Here is a 27,466-nt window from a genome sequence, read left to right as displayed (position 1 = left end):
ATAACATGTTTAATATTGTATGTGGCTGTCCGCTTTGAATTGGAAAAGGTATTAGCCCTTACAATATTAGGGCAAGTCACCCATCTATTACATGGTTTACAGCCAAGAGGGGGTTTAGAGTGGGATAGAAAGGAAGGAAGAGCTGGATCATGGTCATAGTGGCTCCTTACAAGATAGTCACCCAGATTTCTAGATCTTCTTCTAGGAGTATTACCGACATACTGGGATAAAATGGGGTCAGCTAGAAGAATTGCCCATGACTTTGTAAGATAAGACCGCATCAGATCACTTTGGCCATGGAACTGTGTAACAAATCTAGTTATGTTATTGGATGTGGAAGGTTTTGAACAGTACAAAGCTTGATGTCTCGTTGTATATTTGGACCGGTGATCAGCTTTTTTAACAGAGCGTCGGCTATATCCATGTGCCAAGAACCTTTGTTTTAATTCAATAGTCTGTTTCTCAAAGTCATTATCACTTGAGCACACTGTGCAAAGACGTAGAAACTGACCAATGGGGATAGAATGTATCATGGTGGGAGGATGTGAAGAAGTGGCATGGAGAAAGGCATTTACTGCTGTTGATTTGCGGTACAGATCAGTATGCAAACAATTATCTTCCCCTCTCTTCACATTCCATCAAGGAATTCAATCGAATTCCTATCATATTTATATGTTAGAAATATATTATGATAATTACAATTAACAGGGCCGCCATCAGGGCATTACTACCCTGACTGGCGCATGAGGCCTGGTGGGCAGAGGGGTCCCGCATTGGGCCCGGTCTCCTCTACTCACCGGGCCCCTACCGGCAGGTAAACCGGGCTCTTAGAGCGGCGCTGCGGCAGCTAAATGCTATTGACATGTGGGCCTGCACGCCAATAGTTAACAGCCGCCAGCCAATCGGAGGCTGGCAGCTGACGTCAGCCGCAGCGTGCACATCGCCGATGTCTGACGTCACTGTCAGTCGCCGGCAAGTGTGCGCTTCAGCTGCGTGGAGGGACGAAGCCTCGCCGCTGGAGCGCGGCCAGGTAAGAAGAACTTGTTTTTTTGGCTTTTTTTTCTGCTTTTTTTTTTTTTTGAGAGCGGCAATCCGGGGTGCCCGGGGCAGACTGCGAGACGGGGGCAGAATGCTGGACGCTGGGGCAGAATGCTGGACATGGAGCAGAATGCTGGACATGGAGCAGAATGCTGGACTCTGGGGCAGAATGCTGGATGCTGGGGCAGAATGCTGGACATTGAGCAGAATGCTGGATGATGGGGCAGAATGCTGGACGCTGGATCCAGCATTCAGACATGGGGGTAGAATGCTGGACGCTGTGGCAGAATGCAGACATGGGGGCAAAATGCTGGACGCTGGGGCAGAATGCAGACATGGGGGCAGAATGCTGGACACTGGGCAGAATGCAGACATGGGGGAAAAAGCTGGACACTGGGGCAGAATGCTGACATGGGGGTAGAATTCTGGACACTGGGCAGAATGCAGACATGGGGGTAGAATGCTGGACATTGGGCAGAATGCAGACATGGGGGTAGAATGCTGGACACTGGGGCAGAATGCAGACATGGGGGTAGAATGCTGGACACTGGGGCAGAATGCAGACATGGGGGTAGAATGCTGGACATTGGGCAGAATGCAGACATGGGGGTAGAATGCTGGACACTGGGGCAGAATGCAGACATCGGGGTAGAATGCAGACATGGGGGCAGAATGCTGGGGCAGAATGCTGGACGCTGGAGCAGAATGCTGGACGCTGGAGCAGAATGCTGGACGCTGGAGCAGAATGCTGACATTGGGGTAGAATGCTGGACACTTGGGCAGAATGTAGACATGGGGGCAGAATGCTGTACACTGGGCAGAATGCAGACATGGGGGTAGAATGCTGGACACTGGGGCAGAATGCAGACATGGGGGTAGAATGCTGGACACTGGGGCAGAATGCAGACATGGAGGTAGAATGCTGGACACTGGGGCAGAATGCTGGACACTGGGGCAGAATGCTGGACACTGGGGCAGAATGCAGACATGGGGGTAGAAAGCTGGACACTGGGGCAGAATGCAGACATGGGGGTAGAATGCTGGACGCTGGGGCAGAATGCTGGACATGGAGCAGAATGCTGGACTCTGGGGCAGAATGCTGGACATGTAGCAGAATGCTGGATGCTGGGGCAGAATGCTGGACATGGAGCAGAATGCTGGATGATGGGGCAGAATGCTGGACATGTAGCAGAATGCTGGAGGCTGGGGCAGAATGCTGGACATGGAGCAGAATGCTGGATGATGGGGCAGAATGCTGGACGCTGGATCCAGCATTCAGACATGGGGGTAGAATGCTGGACGCTGTGGCAGAATGCAGACATGGGGGCAAAAATGCTGGACGCTGGGGCAGAATGCAGACATGGGGGCAGAATGCTGGACACTGGGCAGAATGCAGACATGGGGGAAAAAGCTGGACACTGGGGCAGAATGCTGACATGGGGGTAGAATGCTGGACACTGGGCAGAATGCAGACATGGGGGTAGAATGCTGGACACTGGGGCAGAATGCTGACATGGGGGTAGAATGCTGGACATTGGGCAGAATGCAGACATGGGGGTAGAATGCTGGACACTGGGGCAGAATGCAGACATGGGGGTAGAATGCTGGACACTGGGGCAGAATGCAGACATGGGGGTAGAATGCTGGACATTGGGCAGAATGCAGACATGGGGGTAGAATGCTGGACACTGGGGCAGAATGCAGACATCGGGGTAGAATGCTGGACACTGGGGCAGAATGCAGGACACTGGGGCAGAATGCAGGACACTGGGGCAGAATGCAGGACGCTGGAGCAGAATGCTGACATTGGGGTAGAATGCTGGACACTTGGGCAGAATGCAGACATGGGGTAGAATGCTGGACTCTGGGCAGAATGCAGACATGGGGATAGAATGCTGGACACTGGGGCAGAATGCAGACATCGGGGTAGAATGCAGACATGGGGGCAGAATTCTTCGGCAGAATGCTGGACGCTGGAGCAGAATGCTGGACGCTGGAGCAGAATGCTGGACGCTGGAGCAGAATGCTGACATTGGGGTAGAATGCTGGACACTTGGGCAGAATGTAGACATGGGGGCAGAATGCTGTACACTGGGCAGAATGCAGACATGGGGGTAGAATGCTGGACACTGGGGCAGAATGCAGACATGGGGTAGAATGCTGGACACTGGGGCAGAATGCTGGACACTGGGGCAGAATGCAGACATGGGGGTAGAAAGCTGGACACTGGGGCAGAATGCAGACATGGGGGTAGAATGCTGGACGCTGTGGCAGAATGCAGACATGGGGGTAGAATGCTGGACACTGGGGCACAATGCAGACATGGGGGTAGAATGCTGGACACTGGGGCAGAATGCAGACATGGGGGTAGAATGCTGGACACTATGCAGACATGGGGGAGAATGCTGGACGCTGGGGCAGAATGCAGACACGGGGGCAGAATGCTGGACACTGGGGCAGAATTGCTGGACACTGGGGCAGAATGCAGACACGGGGTAGAATGCTGGACGCTGGAGCAGAATGCAAGACATGGTGGCAGAATGTTGGATGCTGGGGCAGAATGCTGGACGCTGAGGCGGAATGCAGACACGGTGGCAGAATGCAAGACATGGGGGCAGAATGCTGGATGCTGGGGCAGAATACAGACATGGGGGTAGAATGCTGGACACTGGGGCAGAATGCAAGACATGGAGGCAGACTGAGACGGGGGCAGACTGTGAGACGGGGGCAGAATGCTGAACGCTGGGGCAGAATGCTGGATGCTTGGGCAGAATTCTGGACGTGGGGGCAGAATGCAAGACACGGGGGCAGAATGCTGGACGCTGGGGCAGAATGCAGGACATGGGGGCAGAATGTGACAGTGAGACACAGGAGGGGGCAGAATGTGACAGTAAGACACAGGAGGGGCAGAATGTGAGACACAGGGCAGAATGCGAGACGCAGGGCATGATTGGAGACACGGGGCAAAATGGAGATACGGGGCATGATTGGAGACAGATGGGGCAGAGTTGGAGACAGATCGCACAGGATCATGGAGCAGGATGGATACGATGGAGACAGATGGGGCAGGATGGGGAGATCATATGGGGCAGAATGGATACTCATGAGGGTGGGATGGGAGAACATATGGCTGAAGTCAGGACTGAGACACACGGGGGTCAGGATGGGGGATATTATTACCATAGGGGCTAATTAAGGGATATTATTACTGCAGTGATGTATTTAATTTTTTGAGTATACTATTTTAAACGGGGGGGGGGGCGGTCCTGTTACTGTGCAGAGCGACACCATGTCGCCTTTTTTTCTTCATGTGATGTAATGTAGAAGTTGGGAAAAATAAGTAATGTGTTCTGCAAGCTGTGCTCTAGATAACTGTGTTATTTCCTGCACAGAAGAGGCCTGGCTGGAAGACGTGATGGCGATCTGTGCTGGATGAAAGATGAAAAGCAAGGATGAAGGACTTCACCTAGAGACATCACTGTTGAGTTAGTGTGTTACTTATACACTGACACTATACTACACTGTATACTATATACAGAGCTCCTGTGTACAATGTCACCAGTGATCACTGTGTTAAGCCTGGTTTCACACTTGCGGTTTTTTGCGCTATTTTTTTAGCGCAAAAAAAGCATGCGTTTTTTCCCCCATACTTTAACATGGGTGCGCATACACATGCGTTTACGCGTTTGTATGCGCATGTGTTTTTTGTAGTGTGCGCTCGGGCGCACAAAATGCATCCTGTTGCATTTTTTGAGCGTCCGACTTGCCCCCAAAAAAGCATGCGCACGCAATGCATTTTTTTACAGCAAAACACCCATTATAGTCTATGGGTGCGCATACCTGCACATTGTAATGCGCACAGATGCACAAACAAACGCACCAAAACCTGCAAAAAAAATGCACACAAACGCATGATGCATTTTCATTCGTTTGTGTGCACAAAAAAACGCGCAGCAAAAAAACGCAAGTGTGAAAGTAGCCTTACCTGTACATTATATACACAGAGCTCCTGTGTATAATGTAATTGATGCTTGGCACCCTTCTCACCTCTCTCTACACGGCCCCAATTGGACAGACCATCAGCAGATTTGGCTTTCAGTTCCATCTCTATGCTGATGACACACAACTATATACGTCTTCCCCCGACCTTACACCCCGCTGTACTACAGAACGCCAGTGACTGTCTGTCCGCAGTCTCCAACATCATGTCCGCTCTCTATCTGAAACTCAACCTCTCCAAAACCGAACTTCTTCTGCTCCCGCCATCTACTAACCTCCCTAAATCTGACATTTCCCTCTCTGTGGGTGTCACTATAATAACACCCCGGCAGCAGGTGCGCTGTCTGGGTGTTATGTTTGACACCATTCTCTCCTTCACATCCCATACACAATCTCTTGCCCGCTCTTGCCGCTTACACCTAAAGAACATCTCTAGAATCCGCCCTTTTCTCACCATGGAAACAGTAAAAACCCTCACTGTAGTATTGATCCACTCCCGCCTGGATTACTGCAACGCTCTATTAATTGGCCTCCCCGTTACTCAACTATCCCCTCTCCAGGCCATACTTAATGCAGCAGCCAGGGTCATCTATCTGGCTAATTGGTACTCGGACGCGTCCGCTCTTCACCAGTCCTTACATTGGCTGCCCATTCATTATAGGATCCAATTCAAAGTACTTGTTCTCACCCACAAAGCTCTCCACAGTGCTGCACCCCCTATATCTCCTCCCTCATTTCTGTCTATCAGCCTAACCGACCGCTGCGCTCTGCAAACGGCTTTCGACTAACCTCTGCACTAATCCGTACCTCCCACTCCCGACTCCAAGACTTCTCCAGCGCTGTGCCAATCCTCTGGAATGCTCTATCCCAAGAAATTAGGACAATCCACATTTTGCATAGTTTTAGGCCCTCCCTAAAACACATTTGTTCAGAGCAGCCTATCACATTCACTAATCAAAATTATTCTATGTGTAAAGGCCCCGTCACACACAGCGATCTCGCTAGCGAGATCGCTGATTTTGTGACGCCATAGTGATCTCGCCAGCGAGATCGCTGTGTGTGACGGGGATCAGCGACCCGCCCCCCTGCCGGGTATCGCTGATCGTGCTTGATCGGCCTGTGCCATTTTTTGACCACTGGTCTCCCGCTGGCCAGCGCGTATCGCTGCATGTGGCAGCTGAGCCAACGATCAGCGAGGCTCCCAGCGCTCTAAGCAGGCGCTGGTCTCTAAGGTAAATATTGGGTTACTAAGCTGCGCGCGTCACTTAGTTACCCGATGTGAACCTTAGAAACCTGCGTACTGGCAGCTCCCAGCGCGAGCACGCAGGTTTCTAAGGTACACATCGGGTAACTAAGTGACGCCCGACGCTTAGTAACCCGATATTTACCTTAGAGACCAGTGTCCTCGCTGGTGCTGATCGCTGGTGAAGCTGCCGCTTTGGCAGCTCACCAGCGATCATGTAGCGATGCACCAGCGATCCTGACAAGGTCGTATCGTTGTCAGGATCGCTGGTGCATCTGTATGTGTGACGGGGCCTTACGTGTGCATGAGTAGCCCATTCACTATCTCCATCCATCCCTCACTCCCTGAAGATGGTTAGGCCATTATTGTAAATACAGTATTGTAAATACACACCTGTACTCTGTATCTCCCCCACCTCATTGTAGATTGTAAGCTGTCATGAGCAGGGTCGTCTTATTTTGCTTTAATTATTGTATTGTTAACGTTGCTACTTATGACTTGTGTTTTGAAACTGTTAAACTGTAAAGCACTGTGGAATAAGTCGGTGCTATATAAAGATTATTATTATTATTGATCACTATATTACCTGTACACAGACGCTGCATACTAAGTACAGATCTCCTGTGTATAATGCCACTTATGGCGATAGTATTATTTTTTTTTTATTAATGATCAGTATTGTAGTATTCAGTCACCATGTGGTGATAATATGTGGTCTGGGCATGGTGCGGTGGTATTTGTCCCTTGTATGTGCTATTATTTGGTCACTTTGTGGTGGTAATATGTGGTCTGGTCATGGTGCGGTGGTATTTGTTCCTTGTATGTGATATTATTCGGTCACTATGGTAGTAATATGTGGTCTGGTCATGGTGTGGCGGTATTTGTTCCTTGTATGTGGTATTATAGGTTACTATGTGGTGGTAATATGCGGTCTGGATATAGTGTAGTGGTATTTGTTCCTTGTATGTGATATTATTGGTCATTTTAAAAATTGAAAAATAAATAAAAATATACCTAAATTGTATTGCATAATTTAACAAATATTTAATAGGTTACAGTAGAGTAGGGCCTGGCCAAAAGTGTCTACCCTGTTATGGTGGCGGCTTAAAAAAATCTTTTGGCCAAAGCAAAAGCTGCTGGCTATATGTGTGATCTGGTGATGAGAACTGTTAATGTGTGATAGGTGAGAAGTGGAGTTTTTCCAAGAGAGAGCGGTGGGACTGTGGACAGTTCGAGGGGTAGAGACGGGGCTGGGTGGAGCCTGGGCGGAGTCTCAAGGGGGCCCTGAAAATGTTGCCAGTATGGGGCCCCGAAATTCCTAGTGGCAGCCCTGACAATCAAGGTGAGACATAAATGCATAAAGTGACTCTTCTGGACCCTGCCAAATGATGAAGATATCTATGAATCGCACCCAAAATAGGATGCGATCCACAGCTGACAACTGTACAGATGAAAAAAAGGTCCTTCTCCCACAGCCCCAGGAATACATTTGCTTAAGCCGACGGAAAGGACGCCCCCATTGAGGTACCCTGGAGATGTAGGTAGAAGGACCCCTTAAAAAGAAAGAAGTTATGACATAGTGAAAACTGAAGCAGTTCAATAATGAACTTACTCATGGATGTAGAGGGATACAGAAATAATACTGAACGGTGTACGATAATTCTACTATTATACCCTTGTATGAATTACCTAGAGTTTATCACACAAATATCAACAAAATATAGAGTACATCAGTGTATACAGGCCGAACGAAGGCCAAAAGGACACGCATTATACCGGTTGGGTTAATGGTGCAACATATATGTCAGGAGGGAACTTTTTTTAATAATGTATGCCAAATATAGGAATCAAGCATGATATGAAGACTAGATATTGAAGAGCAGTATTAGAAAAACATGGCTGTCTTATTCCAAAAACAGCACCTGTGAGGTACAGGTGGACAAAGGTGCCACACCTTTAAGTCAATAAAAAGGACCCACGGAGAGGTTCGCCGTGACGCAGCAGTGGGCTTCATACAGTCAGATCAGATTATTATCCTAAGAACCTCATGTTCCGTTTTTTACATTTTTGTCTAGCGGCATTAGATCAAGGTATGATTATTTGGAAGTGCGGTCCACGTCTTGTTCTACATCATTGTCGTGATTAGAGCTCCAGTGTCAACGCTCTCTGCCCATTATTTCTAGATTCTTTATATTCTTTATGTGTAAAAAGACCCAAAGCGAACATTCATACAAAGTTTGTTTCCAATCATTGCTTGGTATAAGCCTGGCCATGGCTCTAACGACAAACAAAAAGGAGGCAGTTTTGGTGTGGATTGCATCTTTTATGAGTGCTGCCACCAACATATGTGACAGGAGAGCGTAATATTTCGTGAAGGATCGTTCATATGAAACTCTACCTTGCGATCATTGTTAAATGAAAGTACTAATCGGCTTCCAATACGGATGATTGCTGCTCATTAAGGCCAGTTTATCTACCAGTATAAAACGACCATTAGGGCAGGTGCAGACGACCAGATTTTCTATCATCCAAGGAAATTGGATTATGCCAAAAGCACTCTGATCAGTATCAGGCTCAATAGTGCATGACTTGTGTATTGTCATGCATTATATTTCATGCTACACTCTTGTTCGTGATGATACTTGTGTGTTTAGTGCAAGATATAGACTTGCAGTAAACACACCAGTGTCCTCAGGTTCAATAGTGTATTGTCATGCGGTATATTTCATGCTACACGCTTGTTCGTGATGATACTTGTGTGTTTAGTGCAAGTCATATACTTGCAGTAAACACACCAGTGTCCTCATGTTCAATAGTGTATGCTTTGTATATAGAATCATTTGGGAGGCTGCATTTACTGTTTTACAAGGTCACTCAGGTTTGTGTGTTTATACAGATGTCATTGCATTGTATAGTTTTGTTTTTTATAATTTTTTCAACAGTGAACAAAGTCCGCACTCATTGGCGCTCGATGAAGGACTGCTTCAACACTGATGTTCGGGCTGAGGGACAGGTTCGCATTGGCTCAGCGGCAAGGACAAGAACCAAAGTACCGCTATCATCGCACCTTGGAATTCTTACGACCGGTCCTTGCCACCAAAGCGTAAGTATATAATCTTTTTATTTTTTATTTTAATTGAACTAATAGGTGCTTTTATATTCCACAGCTGATTCTTCGCGATAATGCATGATAGTAATGTTTTACTTTTGTTTCCACAGCACCTGGAGCAGCATCCTGCAAACTGTCCCTTGAGCAGTTCTTCATCGATCGACCTCGGACCCATCCCAGCCATCAGACAGCCAGGAAGCCAGCGCACTTTGCACAAGGAGAAGCTGTATGGGAGAGTGATGCGAAAGAAGCCGTTTCTGCAAGCACGCCACAAACAGAGTCGTCTGAGGTATGCAAAAGCACATTTGGACAAGCCAGTTACATTTTGGAAGAAGGTCCTGTGAACTGATGAAACAAAGATTGAGTTGTTTGGTCATACAAAAAGGCGTTATGCATGCGCTGTATTGTTGACCGATGCACAGTGACACCATCTGCAGCAAGATGATGCTGCAGGTCTTTGGAGGTGGTCTGTGGATTGTCCTTGACTGTTCTCACCATTCTTCTTCTCTGCCTTTCTGATATTTTTCTTGGCCTGCCACTTCTGGGCTTAACAAGAACTGTACCTGTGTTCTTCCATTTCCTTACTATGTTCCTCACAGTGGAAACTGACTGGTTAAATCTCTGAGACAACTTTTTGTATCCTTCCCCTGAAAAGCTATGTTGAATAATCTTTGTTTTCAGATCATTTGAGAGTTGTTTTGAGGAGCCAATAATGCCACTCTTCATAGGAGAATCAAATAGGAGAACTACTTGCAAGTGGCCACCTTAAATACCTTTTCTCATGATTTGATACACCTGGCTATGAAGTTCAAAGCTCAATGAGGTTACAAAACCAATTTAGTGCTTCAGGAAGTCAGTAAAAAGTAGTTAGGAGTGTTCAAATCAAGAAAATGATAAGGGTGCCCATACTTTTGCACCGGTCAAATTTTGTTTAAATGCAGATTGCACATTTTCTGTTAGTACAATAAACCTCATTTGAATCCAGAAATATAACTGAGTCCATCAGTTATTAGATATATGAAACTGAAATACCTGTTGCAAAAACCAAAATTGTTATAAAGAAAAAAGGTTAATATTAATAGGGGTGCCCAAACTTTTACATATGACTGTATTTCTATCAGACTGTAGCGATGCTGCAGTTTACCTCTTATGTGTATTCTCCTGATAATGTGTGATAACCTTATGAAATCTGGATGCGGTGCTTTAGGCGTCCTCACTTCAGCATGACACAAGGCCTGGGTATTCTACAAGTTGTATCAACTTTATTATGTATACATTCTTGAGTTCAAACTGGCCACAGTGATGATAATACAACTAATATCAATAGTCACAGCATTCTGTATTATACATACTTTGGGATGATACTGCATTCCAAAATGAAGATTTTTTTAATCCTGACAGGTGACACAAATATTAGTTGTATTATCTCCACCGTCGCATCACATTGAACTCAAAGTGTAAAGATAATAAAGATCATACAACTTGTGTGTATGTATAGTCACCTGGTCAGGAGTACTAGTAAATTCATGATGCACAAAACCCAGCATCGTGAATGCAGTCTTTACACCTGGCCAGTTGATTATTGTATTGAAGTGTAAAAAGACAGAGTGCACTCAGTACAGGTATCAACACAGGTTTTTTATTAACATACACACGAAAGTAAACTTGGTTACACCATTTGCTCTTGCCAGGCCACCCATCCTACATCTGAGTTGAAGTAGGCTGCAAATTGGTCCCTCGATTGGCCTACTTCGACAGATGACCTGAGAGGGTGCTGATTAAATTCAGGCAAGGGGTTAGGAGTGGCATCGAGTTCAAACTTCGGTGGCTCTCTAACCATCACAAAATTGTGTAGAACCACACAGGCCTTCACCACCTCATCCACTGTTTCCAGTTTAAGATTAATGGCTGTTCCGAGAGTGCGCCATCAGGAGACAAGTATTCCAAAGGCACACTCTACAGTTCTTCTTGCCCTGGTCAACCTGTAATTCAAAATTCTTTTGGTGTGGTCCAAGTCACGGCTGGAGTAGGGCTTGAGGAGGTTTTGGCACATCTGGAATGCCTCATCACCAACCATTACAAAGGGCTGTGGTGGACCTTCTGTGTTGGGAAGAGGCCGTGGCATGGGAAAAATGAACTGGTTGCCATACAACCTCTGGCCAATGTCAGAGTTCTTAAAAGCCTGGGAGTCATTACCACGGCCAAATGCACCAATGTCCACGGCAACAAACTTACAGTCTGCTTCAGAATTGGCCATGAGAACTGTAGAGAAGTACTTTTTATAGTTATAGTACTCCGAGCCTGTTCTTTTGGGTTTTATAATCCGGATGTGTTTACCATCCACCGCACCTAAACAGTTGGGGAAATTGCAGACTGTCCAGAATCTTTCTGCATGTTCAATCCACTTTTCCACGGTGGGCAGGAGCAGAAATTCTGGACAGAGAACGTCCCACAAAGCCCGGCAGGTGTCCGCAACTATTCCCGACAAGGTGGATATTCCAAGCCGGTACTGGAAGTGCAGTGAAGAGAGGGTCTCTCCAGTAGCCAGGAATCTGCGACACAAAGAAACAACAAAAATTAATATCTGCGCATATTGTTTTTTACCACACCATAAACAAAAAACGTTAACACAAAAAAAAGGGCATTAAAAAATAAATCTTCAGCCTTTTCTTTACTTGCATCAAAATAATGATGCAGCCTTTGGTTAAGTACATGGCAGATAAAGAATTCAGCAAGCTTTGGAATAGTACATCTGAGAACAGATAAAATTATGCAGGCATTGGTTTTTAAATACTACATACCGTAATGTGACCAGGAGCCGTTCCTCAGGAGGAATCGCACGAAGAAGCTGCGCGTCCTGTCTCCGGATGAAATCTTGGGCACGACCAAGCAAATACATGAAGCTTTGTTGGGACATCCGTGTATAGTCCATAAATTTCTCCGGGTTTCCCTGGAGCTCGCTGTAGAGGGTGTGGTACCCTCCACGGCTCTCAAGGAGTTCAACAGTCGGATGTATCCACAAACGCCGGCGCTGCCGTCTTCGCTATCTCTCTCTCTCCCTTTGTTCATGGCAAGCAACTGCATAAGCCTGAACCATCCTGATGTCCAGATCCAAGTTGAAGTGAAAACTCTTCCAGTGCAGATCCATGTCGTCAATATAAATAAGAAAGTAAATGTGAAGAATTAAGCTGAAAACAGGGTCTATATAACAAATTCCCATAACACACGCCCGCTGCTAACCAATTGGTGGAGTCTGTTGCACTAATTGGTCAAGGATTTTTCTTCCTGTGATTGTGACATCATGCGCATAAAAAAAGCAAACGTATGGAAAACGCTTGCATCCGCATACAAACGCTGCTTTTTTTGCCTTAACGCGCACGATGATGCGAAAAAAAGCAGCATTTACATGCGTGTATGCGCTTTTGCCACGCGTTTGATGTGCGCACCAAACGCAGCACAGAAAAACGCTAGTGTGAAACTAGCCTAAGTGTGATTAAAAAGTTATTTATGCCTAGTACTAATAGACTTCTGCATGTATAGTGAGCAAATCATGGACTAAGTATGTCACCACACCTTTACCAGAGTACACGGTGAGCAACAAAAACAAAGTCATGAACAGTCCAAAGGTTGGACAACAGACGCACTGACAGCAACGTGTCAGTTTACAGAATAATGTGTAGCTGTTTTACTGTGTTGTTGTTATTGGTTGTAGTATGTGACGGCTGCACAATACCTGCCGATCGCGCACATGTCCCAGCTAATAGCTGACATGACGTCTCTTGCTCCACTTTATTCTCGATTGGAAGTGATCGGCACAGACTAACCTTTAAATCCAACATGGATTGTGACTTTTTGTTTTTACTTCTTAGGATGGCCAGATTGTAGAATCTTTCTTAATTTTAATTTTCCTCAGGCAACAGATTGCATAAATGAACAGTTCCTGTTCATTAGGCAACAGATTGGATAAAATTGCAAAAAAAAGTGCATTATGTATGCAAACAACTTAAATATGAAAAAAGTACAACCACAGATTGCATAAAAAGACAGAAAGAACGAAAGAATACAACAAAACTCCAAATGAATACATATGCCATAGGGGGAAGGCTCTTTTCACCCTATATCTGGGCAATCAAGGCCGCATCTGCCATGAAGAACTTCTTGCCTTAGGTAGCAATATGGAGTCCCAGTGATGGGTCGGCACCAGCAGTAACTCACTGGAACAGCAGAGCTGGTGAAGCCGCCCCACAGACTGCGCAGGGCTTGCGGAGCACAACATAGCTCTGCCTATTTGTCGCTCATTTTAGTATCCTTGGTCCAGAAGCAGGCAAATATCATGGGACAGAAAAAAAAGGGGAAAAAAAAGGGTGAATCAAGAGCGAAACTGGTGAAGGAACAAGGAGGCGAGTGCAGGGGAGAGAGTACTATCTTTACTCCTCTGGTAGCCGTCCCACAGAAAGAGTAGGCACTAGTCAGGTAAAGTATTACTATGTAGCTAAGGGATGTTATTAGGGGTTTAGGTGATGTTTGTAGTCAGCAACATGTATAATTTTGACATCATATATCCAGTGACTAAGATATGCAAAATATGACATGTCTGCTCTATGTGTCTAATGTTTGAGTGAGTGGAGTGTGTGCTGCATGTGTCTAATGTGTGAGTGGTGTGTGTGCTGCATGTGACTAATGTGTGAGTGGTGTGTGTGCTGCATGTGTCTAATGTGTGAGTGATGTGTGTGCTGCACGTGACTAATGTGTGACTGCTGCATGTGATTAATGCGCGACTGATGTGTGTGCTGCATGTGACTAATGTGCGACTGATGTGTGTGCTGCACGTGACTAATAAAAAACTGGAGTCTGAACTGAAAAAGTAAATTAATGTGTAAGCACAATGTAAGTGCATATTAACACATGACCATTAACCAGATAAAACAAAAAACACAAATATCCTAAACTAAAAAGTAAAAAACTTGTGTGAGTGTCTAATGTGTGAGTGAGTGTGTGTGCTGCATGTGTCTAATGTGTGAGTGGTGTATGCTGCATGTGTCTAATGTGTGAGCAGTTTGTACTGTATGCATCTGATATATGAGCAGTGGGCAACTGCATGAATCTAACATGTGAGTTACTACATGTGTCTAATCTATGGGCGGTATGTGCAACACAGAAGTATTGCAGCGTACTACTGTATACTAACAAATAAGCTCCTGATAAAATATAAAGGAATAAAAAAACAATGTTTCCTATAAAAATGCTTTATTACGGTATGTATGAAAGATAAAAAAACAAAATCTATAGTACACATATCTGATACTGATTCATCAGTTGCAATCCAATATATAAGGTGATCAAAAAGTCTTACATATCTCATTATGGTACAAATAAAACTGAACTCATCTGGCAATAAATAAATAAATGGTGGTGCGGTAGGAGTCACAGGGACTCAGCCAAGCAGCATGGGTGCTGTGAAGTACCAGGATGCCCGCCCTGCTGGTGCACTGTCACTGCAGCGGTGGTTGGCGCCGCTCCTTTGAGGCTATAAATATTAGTGACTGAGTGATTCGCCGTGACGTGTCAATGAGCTTCATACAGTCTGATCAGAATATTAAGCTAAGAACATCATTTTTAGTTCTGTAATTTTTTTTCCTTACGGCATTAGATCAACGTCTGATTTTTGGATGTGCAGTACAGCTATAGTATAAAAAATTATAAATCCAATGCCAGAATTTAGGTTTTTATTTTTTCCATCCCACATCCCAGAAAAATGGTCAAAAAGTCTTATGTACCCCAGAATGGTACAAATACGACTGTGAACTCATCCTGCAAAAAATACACGTCCCCCTGGAAGAAACGACAAGCGAAACTCGCGTCGAGGTCATCTCCTCGCTCGTTCTACACGGTAATTATGCCTCCCAGTGACGGTCAGCTTTATTAGATGCTTGCATCTATGGTCATATAGCCAATGTATAGCAATCCTTTTGTGCACTTGCACTACTACATGCATCTTTGGCTTATAACTTATTTATTGCTGCACCATTGCACTTTCTGGTTTACTCTGCTGATTGTCACTGTGAGTTTACTTCTGCACTATCGCACTTTATATACAAATAATTTTTTTGCTTACTGCCATATACTTATGATGCTACATTGTTAGCCTTTGCAGCCATTTTTGGCATTATTTTATGCAAACAGTCCACATGACCTACTAGGTTTTTTCTGGATTTATCTTATTTTTGGCACTTTATATATTCTTTTGAAATCTCCATTTAATGTGGCTATTCTGCTCTATATTCATCATATGTGATTTCATCAGTACATGTGTTACACTTTTTTTGTAGACCCCTTGGAGTTCATTCTGTTCAGTTTCAGTCCCTTTATATCTATGTAATTTTACCTTTTCTGTGTATTCAATAAACTTTCACTTGTTAATTATATTCTTGGCTTCACACTTCCGTTTTTTGGTGTTGATCAGAATATTAAGCTAAGAACATCATTTTTAGTTTTGTAATTTTTTTTCCTTGCGGCATTAGACCAACGTCTGATTTTTGGATGTGCAGTCTTTTTCTACAGCTATAGTATAAAAAATTATAAATCCAATGCCAGAATTTAGTTTGTTTTTTTTTCCATCCCACATCCCAGAAAAAGGAGAAAAATGATCAAAAAATCTTATGTACCCCAGAATGGTACATATAAGGGCAGAGACACACTGGCGTATTTTTCGTCCGAGAATTGGATCGTAAAACTTGCACTGTCCGGCACCTCTCCTGACCTGAGTTTGACAGCTGCATAGTAATCCATCATGCTGTCATGCTCAGGTCAGGAGAGGTGCCGGCCAGTCCGTGCTATGCGATGCGGTTATCGCATGAGAAATTCGGCAGTGTTACTCCAGCCTAATACTGTGAACTCATCCTGCAAAAACTACAAAAACTACAAAAAAAAAAAAAAAAAAAAAAGATTCCTCACACAGCTGTCTAGAGGGAAAAAGGTTAAGGCCCTTTAAAACCTGGCGTCCCCTCCGGCACCAGAGATATCAGTGTCCGCGTGTGTTCTACGTGCGGTAGGACCACATGGACGGCTGCTGGGGAAGAAGCGGTACTGAAAGCCGCTGTCCCCCGGCGGCTGGTGCTGAAGCCGGCTGACATCCATTCTCCCCTGCTCTGTCGAGATTTGCGGGAGCAGAGGAGAATGAATGAATGAAAAACTGACCTGCTGTGACCGCAGGACCATCGGAGAATGCAAGTGATGAGGTCACTGTGTTACAGCTTGAAGTGCCGTAACCTCATCACTTGCATTCTCCGACAGTCCAGAGGTCACAGCAGATCAGTTTTTCATTCTTTCTCCTCTGCTCGCCGGCAGAACAGGGAGAATGGATGACAGCCGTGTTCAGCACCTGCCACTGGGGAACATCGGGTCACAGTAGCACTACTTCCCCGGCAGCCATCTGTGTACACAGAGGACAGTGTGCACTGTTCTCCAAGTGCGGCACGTTTTGCGGCCCGTGTGAAAACGGACATGTCTGCGTGTTTGCACACGGACACACGGTCCATGAGAACACGCTGACATGTGCATAGATTCATTCATTAGAATGGGTCTACGTGTGTCAGTGTCTCCGGTACGTGAGAAAACTGTCACTACACGTACCGGAGACACTGACGTGTAAAACCGACCTTACTCTTACAAAGCTCCCCCAGATGCCGTGCAGAGTTTTATGACCAGGCAGATAGAAATCATATCCATTACATGCTTTATCATACAAATTACAGCCAATAAATCGCATGGAAATTCTGAAAGTCCCCTGCTCCATAGTCGATCTCCTCCCGATGCTACGGCACCAAGTTCTGTAGTGGTGCACACAACATCCTAACATGTGTCTGTGCCAGAAGGGAAGAGGCTGTGGGTCACCAAGTATAAGCCGTAGTTTAATTTCGGGATCTGAATTTTCTTTTTCTTTGTTCCTCTGGAGTCTGAACTTATTAAGTGGTGTCTAATATAATGCTTAAATTAATTTGGGGGACTGAATTTTGCCCTTCTCACCCTGCCCATTACCACCATTTTCTATTGTCCCCTTCTAGGGACGGGCACCGACTCCTTCCAGAAATTCATGATGGCTGAGAATAAAAGGATTGGGCGTTAATGTCACCTGTCGGTGTCAGGCGGCCCCCCGTATTATTTTGGGAGTCCAGCTAGAATCAGCTGATTCAGTTAACTTTGCCCTAATGTGCACAGGCATAGTTAATCTTCTGTGAGGCTCGGCAGCCTATAAAGGTTGGGGATCTGTGCTGTAAAGTGAAACTCTGAATATTTTTGTTGCAAATTATGATTTATTCTATTTTTTAATAAAGCAGAATGTAGAGCAGTATTTAGTCCATAACGGGGTGTAACTAGAATAGGTGCAGGGGTTGTCGCAGTCACACCCGAGGCCTTGAGACTAGAGGGCCCAAAAGGTCACTATGCCCCATATGAAAAGACTATTACTATTAAAGACCCATGATCGTTTGGGGCCCTGATTTTGCATTGGGGCCCGCAAGCTTCACTGAGCCTGTGCTGACATGATCACTGAAAACTGTGTATTACAGACAAAGTGACATAACCCTGCGTCCACTATGCAGCAATACTCATTTTATTTTCCACTTCCTTCATGCACTGTGCTGCGGCAGCCAGGTAGACTATCAGCAAATAATTACATCTAATAATCTGAGCCAGGATGGGAAATGATTTGATGTGTAGTAGGATTCTCTCCTTAATGACCCGGTGTCCTATGATATCAATGGCAATGTTTGACTGGGGATTATACTTAATGAGCCAGTGATTTACATGGTTAAACATGCACAACAGGTAGCACTGATAAAAGCCGTCCTTCATTTAACAAGTTTTTGTTATATTTAACATTCTTCTGTGTCATTTCCAAGACTTTAAAGATAATCTGTCACCATCTTTTTACTGTATAATCCGATAGCAGCATGATGTAGGGGCAGAGGGTCTGTTTCCAGTGATGTGTCACTTACCGGGCTGTTTGCTGTCATTTTGATGCGTTCCCTGTTTTCTTTTCTGCAGCTCTAGCAGTGCTGTGAATGCTGAGCTCTGTATAACCCGACCCACACCACTGATAGGCAGCTTTCGGTGTACACTGTGTATAGGCAGAAAGCTGCCAATCAGTGGTAGGGGAGGAGTTACACATAGCAGTTGACTAGGGGGCATGAGACATTTAGTCCTGTACTGATAATCTCCTGCTGATAAAACACTGATTTTATGGAAATAGCAACACACAATTTAGTAATTGACACATTGGTGGAATCAGGCTCCCAACGCTAAACCACATACTATTGTCTGAAACAGGCGGAATGATGCATGTAAATACAACTATAGTGTATTGTGATTGCTACCATACTGGAGGGCACTATGCCTGCAACCTTTCTGGGGGCTGTGACTGAAATAGATAGGCCACATTCACACCATCAGTATTTGGTGAGTTTTTTACTTCAGTATTTGCAAGCCAAAACCAGGAGAGGAACAATCAGAGGGAAAGTAGAATAGAAACACGTCACCACTTCTGATTTATCACCCGCCCCTGGTTGTGGCTTACACATACTGAAGAAAAAAAACTGATCGAATACTGAACGTGTGAACGTGGCCTTATGGGGCTACTTTGGCTTGAACTTTAGCAGCCGTGGACTGTTTTATCAACTGCTTGCACACAGAACGTCAAACGATGCACTAAGGTCTCCACAGGAGGCCGCACACATCATATTGGTAGGATGATGGCTGAACAGCTGCTGGACGCCTGTTCTGCTGATCCAGACTCATTCTTCATCTCCAGGAAAGAGATCTACTTCACAATATTCTTTCACTGAAACATGGTTTTTGGATCGGCAACTTTTAGGTGAAAATGTTAAACATACACACACACCTTATTTCCAGACATAAACTGACAAAATTATTTTTTTTTAATATTTCAACCAATGAGTTATCATATTGTTGGAAATGTCCTCAGCTTTATACTCTGGTGTATCGCCGCCTTTACTCAAGCCGAGGTGGCCACCACTCAGCCGATAAAATATACGTTCATCTCCCTATATAAGAACATCTGTGTTATGTCAGCTCTTCATAATCCCAGGAGTCGTTGAGTCACGCCAGGTTATCAATGGAATAGCCACCTCTAATGGCTCCTGTCCAGCGGCCAGAGCTTACTGACCTCCTGGAAAACGGATCGGACTGTGAGAAGCGATTCGCACCAACTCTAGGGCTTTATTCCCCTTCCCTGGGTCCAGTATCCCAGGGCATGTTACTATGTGCAACACTGATGTCAGTCTGACAGCACTACAGCCAAAAACTGAGCTCAGCCGGTCTCTGAGTTGTCGGCACAAGCAGCTGAGATCAGTCATTGGCTGCAGTACTTTTGACGTGAGAAAAGACAATGGAAGCAGCAACTGAGATTCAGCAATTGACCTGGGAAGGGCAAGTAAAGCACAGTTTATTTTTTTAAGCAACTCCGGTCGCGAGAAAAGGCTTTCCCAAAACATGAAAACCCCCTTTAAGTATGGAGTGGGAGTTCTGAGCATGTATTAAACAATCAGGAGCAGACAGAAAATGAGGACCAACAGCTGACATGTGCCAGTCTCTGCAAGATATCAACACTGCGAGAGACCAAAGACAGTGAGATATGGAGAAGGATAGAAGGATATAGGCTACACGGGAAGGTACAGTGGCCAGTGTCACCATATAAATTCCTCCATCATTGGTCCTGTGCAACCATGTAATTACACAATTGGATGGAATATGCAATAATAGCGACTGGTTTGACTTTTGTGTTCTGTTACTCCTGTACAATTGTGGCCAAAAGTATTGACACCCCTGCAATTCTGTCAGATAATACTCAGTTTCTTCCTGAAAATGATTGCAAACACAAATTCTTTGTTATTATTATCTTCATTTAATTTGTCTTAAATGAAAAAACACAAAAAGAATTGTCCTAAAGCCAAATTGGATATAATTCTACACCAAACATAAAAGAGAAGGTGGACAAAAGTATTGGCACTGTTCGAAAAATCATGTGATGCTTCTCTAATTTGTGTAATTAACAGCACCTGTAACTTACCTGTGGCACCTAACAGGTGTTGGCAATAACTAAATCACACTTGCAGCCAGTTGACATGGATTAAAGTTGATTCAACCTCTGTCCTGTGTCCTTGTGTGTACCACATTGAGCATGGAGAAAAGGAAGAAGACCTAAGAACTGTCTGAGGACTTGAGAAACCGAATTCTGAGGAAGCATGAGCAATCTCAAGGCTACGAGTCCATCTCCAAAGACCTGAATGTTCCTGTGTCTACCATGCGCAGTAGGGTGACCGGATCTCATATGGGGGGGAAAAAATGTCAGAATCTTGTTCGTCTGGACCCCACAAAACGATTCCCCTTTCCAGATATTGAGATAGCCAAAATTTGAGCTCGATCAAACGACGTTAACCCGTGCCGCTCGTCACTCAAAGTTTGAAAAAATCCAAATTGAGGTATTTTAAGATTTAGGTATTTTGCATAGTCTGTTAGACTATAAAGAATGTGACAACATTGTAGAAATAGCCCTGACCAAATTTTCGTACCATTTGTGGTATTTGAATGCAGAGTTGGTGGGATTATCGTTTTTTGATCCCACCATTACAGACAATGAAAAGTTGTTAATGGCTAATAAATTGCTCAGTAGCACAGATGAACCATCAGAGCACGCTAACCTACATGAGTTGATAATTTTACATAGTTATCTAATCTATTCTAGAGCTTTTGTTAAAGTAGTTTTTGAAACGTCAGAATATAATGCTCGGCATTTGCTTACAGCTTGCAGGACATATTGCTTTTGTTCTTCATCTTTTGTCAGAAGGTCGTTAAAGTCGGTTACTTCCTACCTCTTTTAATTTTTCTTTCCTAACTTTTGGATTTACAACCCTAGCGTGCTCTGATGGTTCATCTGTGCTACTGAGCAATTTATTAGCCATTAACAACTTTTCATTGTCTGTAATGGTGGGATCAAAAAACGATAATCCCACCAACTCTGCATTCAAATACCACAAATGGTTCGAAAATTTGGTCAGGGCTATTTCTGCAATGTTGTTGTCACATTCTTTATAGTCTAACAGACTATGCAAAATACCTAAATCTTAAAATACCTCAATTTGGATTTTTTCAAACTTTGAGCGACGAGCGGCACGGGTTAACATCGTTTGATCGAGCTCAAATTTTGGCTCTCTCAATATCTGGAAAGGGGAATCGTTTTGTGGGGTCCAGACGGACAAAATTCCGACATCGATTTTTTGCGGTCACCCTAGTGCGCAGTGTCATCAAGAAGTTTAAAGCCCATGGCACTGTGGCTAACCTCCCTAGATGTGGACGGAAAAGAAAAATTGACAAGAGATTTCAACGCAAGATTGTGCGGATGTTGGATAAAGAACCTCGACTAACATCTAAACAAGTTCAAGCTGCCCTGCAGTCCAAGGGTACAACAGTGTCAACCCGTACTATCCGTCGGCGTCTAATGAAAAGGGACCGTATGGTAGGAGACCCAGGAAGCCCCCACTGCTTACCCCGAGACATAAAAAAGCCAGGCTGGAGTTTGCCAAAACTTACCTGAAAAAGCCTAAAACGTTTTGGAAGAATGTTCTCTGGTCAGATGAGACAAAAGTAGAGCTTTTTGGGCAAAGGCATCAACATAGAGTTTACAGGAGAAAAAAGAGGCATTCAAAGAAAAGAACACGGTTCCTACAGTCAAACATGGCGGAGGTTTCCTGATGTTTTGGGGTTGCTTTGCTGCCTCTGGCACTGGACTGCTTGACCGTGTGCATGGCTTTATGAAGTCTGAAGACTACCAACAAATTTTGCAGCATAATGTAGGGCCCAGTGTGAGAAAGCTGGGTCTCCCTCAGAGGTCATGGGTCTTCCAGCAGGACAATGACCCAAAACACACTTCAAAAAGCACTAGAAAATGGTTTGAGAGAAAGCACTGGAGACTTCTAAGGTGGCCAGCAATGAGTCCAGACCTGAATCCCATAGAACACCTGTGGAGAGATCTAAAAATGGCAGTTTGGAGAAGGCACCCTTCAAATATCAGGGACCTGGAGCAGTTTGCCAAAGAAGAATGGTCTAAAATTCCAGCAGAGTAGTGTAAGAAACTCATTGATGGTTACCGGAAGCGGTCGGTCGCAGTTATTTTGGCTAAAGGTTGTGCAATCAGGTATTAGGCTGAGGGTGCCAATACTTTTGTCTGGCCCATTTTTGGAGTTTTGTGTGAAATGATCAATGTTTTGCTTTTTGCTTCATTCTCTTTTGTGTTTTTTCATTTAAGACAAATTAAATGAAGATAATAATACCAATGAATTTGTGTTTGCAATCATTTTCAGGAAGAAACTGAGTATTATCTGACAGAATTGCAGGGGTGTCAATACTTTGGCCACAACTGTACATTATCCATGAACCAGGAATCTAAGAAAAACAGCACTATGGATTTAGCTTGGGGATAAGGGAGTGACGCGGGAAAAAAACAATAGTAAGACGAATTGTGTTCCTAAACGGCAATGTGACTGTCATTAGAAAGCATCGCTGCATTTCTGTGAGCCTTGCATAATACTGTACATACTGTCTTTATATGACACAGCATATAGCACTATAATACTCCTCTATAGGACACAGCGTATAGCATTATAATACTCCTCTAGAGAACCCAGAGAATAGCACTATAATACACCTCTATAGGACAGAGTGTATAGTACTATAACACTCCTCTATAGGACAGTGTATAGTACTATAATACTCCTCTATAGGACACAGCGTATAGCACTATAATACTCCTCTATAGGACACAGCGTATAGCACTATAATACTCCTGTATAGGACACAGTGTATAGCACTATAATACTCCTCTATAGGACACAGTGTATAGTAATATAATACTCCTCTATAGGACACAGCGTATAGCACTATAATACTCCTCTATAGGACACAGCGTATAGCACTATAATACTCCTCTATAGGACACAGCGTATAACACTATAGTACTCCTCTATAGGACACAGCGTATAGCACTATGATACTCCTCTATAGGACACAGCGTATAGCACTATAATACTCCTCTATAGGACACAGTGTATAGTAATATAATACTCCTCTATAGGACACAGCGTATAGCACTATAATACTCCTCTATAGGACACAGCGTATAGCACTATAATACTCCTCTATAGGACACAGCGTATAACACTATAGTACTCCTCTATAGGACACAGCGTATAGCACTATGATACTCCTCTATAGGACACAGTGTATAGCACTATAATACTCCTCTATAGGACACAGCGTAAATCATTATAATACTCCTCTATAGGACACAGCGTATAGCACTATAATACTCCTCTATAGGATGCAGTGTATAGCACTATAATACTCCTCTATAGGACACAGCGTATAGTACTATAATACTCCTCTATAGTACGCACAGTATAGCACTATAATACTCCTCTATAGGACACAGCATATAGCAATATAATACTCCTCTATAGAACCCAGAGTATAGCACTATAATACTCATCTATAGGACGCAGAGTATAGCACTATAATACTCCTCTATAGGTCGCAGCGTATAGCACTATAATACTCCTCTATAGGACGCAGAGTATACCACTATAATACTCCTCTATAGGACGCAGCATATAGCACTATAATACTCCTCCATAGGACACAGCGTATAGCACTGTAAGGGTCTGTGCACACGGTGCGGTTTCTACTGCGGATCTGCAGCAGAACTGCAGGTGATGTACAGTAACATTATAGCACATGTAAAAAAAAAAACGCTGTGCACATGCTGCGGATTTTCCCGCCCGGTTTTTGTGCGGGAAAAAAAAAGCAGCATGTCACTTCTTTTGTGTGGTTTTGCTGCAGTTTTCCACCTGCTCCATTCTACAAATCCACAGGTAGAAAACTGCAGTGGAAAACTGCACAAAAACGGCAGTAAAACCGCAAAAAAAAAAGGAAGAAATCCGCAGGAAAAATGCAGGTCATTTGACCTGCGGATTTAGTAAAATCCAGCGGAAAAATTCGTGGGAGGATCCGCACCGTGTGCACATAGCCTAACACTCCTCTATAGGACGCTGAGTATAACAGTATAATACTCCTCTATAGGACGCAGCGTACAACAGTATAATACTCTTCTCTAGCACACAGCATATATCACTACAATACTCTATAGTACACAGCGTATACATCTTAGGCTAGTTTCACATTAGCGTTTACGGCCGTAGCGTCGGGCTGCGCACGGCCGCCGCTAAGCCCCGCCCCTGCCGCGCCTCCGCCGGTAGCTCCGCCTACAGGCGCATGACGCTGCATGCGTCCCCTATCTTTAGCACTGGGGATGCAGGCCGAGCGCAGGTATGCGTTTGGCGGTGCATGCGTCCTTTTGATGCTGCGCCGACCGCACCAAATTGCTACAGGCTGCGTTTGGCACTGGTCGGCGCAGCGTCAAAAGGACGCATGCGCCGCCAACTGCATACCTGCGCTCGGCCTGCGTCCCCAGTGCTAAACATAGGGGACGCAGGACACATGCAGCGTCATGCGCCCGTAGGCGGAGCTACCGGCGGAGGCACGGCAGGGGTCGGGGCTTAGCGGTGGCCGTGCGCAGCCCGACGCTGCGGCCGTAAACGCTAATGTGAAACTAGCCTTATACATGCGTTTCTAGGAGTGGATCTTGGTTTTCAGCCTGTACAATGGGGGACAGTCTATAAAACTGGTGCAGAGAAAAGTGCAGTTTCCTAAAGGAATGCGATTCCAGCTCTCGCTTTTCAGAAGCTTTATGAAAAACGTAGGGGGCAGCATGTTTGGGTGCTGCAGTGAACAACTCCAATTTCTATTTACTGATGGAGCATTTTACTGAAAAAGCTTCAGGATCGACGTGAATTTTTAAAAAATGTAATATTTGTAAAAAAAAAGACAAATGTAACAAGTGAGATTTGGGAAATTTGCATGCCTGCATATCAGTGTAGGAGAGGAGGAGGATATCACAATGAACGGGCTGCGCTGCAGTAAATGAGTCCTCTTGTGTTCCAAAATGGTTCTTTATTGTCCCAACGCATTTCAGTGCCTTTCTTACGGTAAAAACCTCATCAGCTTGGTGCAGTATGTGCCATTTTCTCGATCTCAAAAAGTTCATGCATCGCGCCGCAGAAATGTCATTCAAATGGTGGGGGAGATTCAAGGAAAATAAGCAGGTGGGAAGGTATATAAAAATGATTGGCCCCGCCATGGAGCACTGAGCGGCGGGACTTAGTTCGGACAAGCCTCCTGTGCTGACAGTCCCTGTAAGGCCCTGTGCACACGGTGCAGATTCTGTGCAGTTCTGCAACAGATTTGGCCCTGCAGAACTGCACGTGATGTACAGTACACCATTTAAAGCTATGTAAAACAAAAAACGCTGTGTACATGCTGCAGATTTTTCTGCGCAGATGTGGGGCGGAATAAAAGCAGCATATCGCTTCTTTCGTGCGGTTTTGCTGCAGTTTTCCACCTGCTCCATTATAGAAATCTGCAGGTGAAAACGGCAGGGGAAATCCGCACAAAAACTGCACTAAATCTGCACTAAAACTGCAGGTAAAACGTAGGTCATTTTACCTGCAGATTTAGCAAAATCTGTGCGGAAAATTCCACAGCAGAATCCGCACTGTGTGCACACAGCCTAAGTGCACCTTCCCACCTATTTCCTCCCTTCTCTTGTTCTATAAAGTCAGAGCTGTCAGTCAAAGATGGGGAGATAGAGGGAAAATAAGCAGGAGGGAAAGTGCACTGAAGTATTAGGCCACGCCAGGGTGCACTGAACAGTTTCAACATTTATTCTGTGCTCATTAAGTCCCTTTAAATTATTAGGAAACGGGGACCTCTCCATGTGTTATTGAAGTATGGGATCTAATTAGAGTAAGGTCCCTTCCACACGGCAGTATTTTGAGTGGTATTTGTAAGGGCGCAGTCAGACGGCTATATAAGTTGGGCAGAGATCGGGACACAGTGCATGTTCTGGCCGGCAGCTCTGACGACCCGAGCGTGACGGCTGCATAGAAGTACCTGACGCCGTCACACTCGGATCAGGAGAGCGGCCAGCCACTCCGTGCACTGTGTCCCGATCTCGGTCCGATTTATATGGCCGTCTGACAGCACCCTAAGCCAAACTAGGAGTGAGACCAAAATGTAGAAGAAGTGCAAATCCATTGAGATTACAGTTTGTCTCACTGAACATACTAACCTGTAATGATAAATCCACCAAAGGATAGCGAGAGGTCTGTCATTTAGTGCTGACAACCATCTCCATAGAAAACTAATACAACAGTCCATTGAAAAAAAGAAAAGTAGAATTAATTGAAACGATCATAACGTGACAAAATCTGAGCTTCCAGCCAACACCATACAATGGCTTCATCGATACCGATGATGTTGTGAGCGCGAGGGCTTGTGGCTTTATCACAGATGCTAAACTTTAGCCACGAGAAGGCGGTCTAAATAATCCCGGAAGACAATATACATGAAAGATATGTGAGAACAGCTCATCTGGAGAACTATCCTCCTAGTAAAGAATATTCACAATGTAATTCCAGATCGTCACTATCTGTGCTGAAAACCCATTAGAAATATGTCGTGACAACGTCGTACCTACAAATATACAGGATTAAATAGAATATCTCCTGGACTGTAGGTGCATGCTATACTAATGCACATACCTTGCGTGCAGGGGTTAATGTCCCATCCACATCAAAGAGGCACAGAATGTCTCTCTGCTTCTGGCTCCTGGGATCTGCCATTGCCTGTCCATCTGCAGAGAGGCCTGCTGCTGCCCCTGCAATGAATGGAAGCAGGGTGGGAGTGTGAGGGGCTGGGACAGGAGGGTGGGAGGCGTGGTGGCCTTGCTGGCCACTGACAGCGCAGCCTCAGAGTCACATGGTCATGGTAAACAAGACACAGCTCACGTAGCCTGACGCCTTCCTGCAGCTTGTCAGAAAAACACCAAAGCCAAGTAGGGTAAAAGTCAGCGAATGGTGGAGGCCGGCGACCTTACACCTACATTATGT

At 44.8% G+C, this 27,466-nt stretch overlaps 1 protein-coding gene across 2 annotated transcripts in view; it reads right to left on the bottom strand.

Moving 5' to 3' along the window:
* The window catches only part of PMM1 (phosphomannomutase 1), a 91,905-nt gene extending 64,643 nt beyond the window's left edge, over positions 1 to 27,262 (bottom strand). Inside the window, exons 1-3 of one of the 2 annotated variants that reach the window (XM_073549428.1) lie at positions 27,119 to 27,229; positions 12,191 to 12,519; positions 11,007 to 11,941 (exon numbers count right to left, since the gene is read on the bottom strand). In XM_073549428.1, the coding sequence (XP_073405529.1) occupies positions 11,317 to 11,941; positions 12,191 to 12,321 (756 nt within the window). In that variant the 5' untranslated portion in view covers positions 12,322 to 12,519; positions 27,119 to 27,229 and the 3' untranslated portion in view covers positions 11,007 to 11,316. Of the gene's footprint in view, positions 1 to 11,006; positions 11,942 to 12,190; positions 12,520 to 27,118 lie in introns of those variants that run through there. The other variant, XM_073549427.1, reaches the window with a different exon arrangement.
* Between the last annotated feature and the right edge of the window lie 204 nt (positions 27,263 to 27,466).

Source organism: Dendrobates tinctorius, unplaced genomic scaffold, assembly GCF_039654945.1.
Source record: "Dendrobates tinctorius isolate UK_male_01 unplaced genomic scaffold, ASM3965494v1 ptg000159l, whole genome shotgun sequence".
Classification (NCBI taxonomy): domain Eukaryota; kingdom Metazoa; phylum Chordata; class Amphibia; order Anura; family Dendrobatidae; genus Dendrobates; species Dendrobates tinctorius.
Note: the sequence above shows the minus strand (reverse complement) of the source record. Positions and strands in the feature narration are given on the sequence as shown.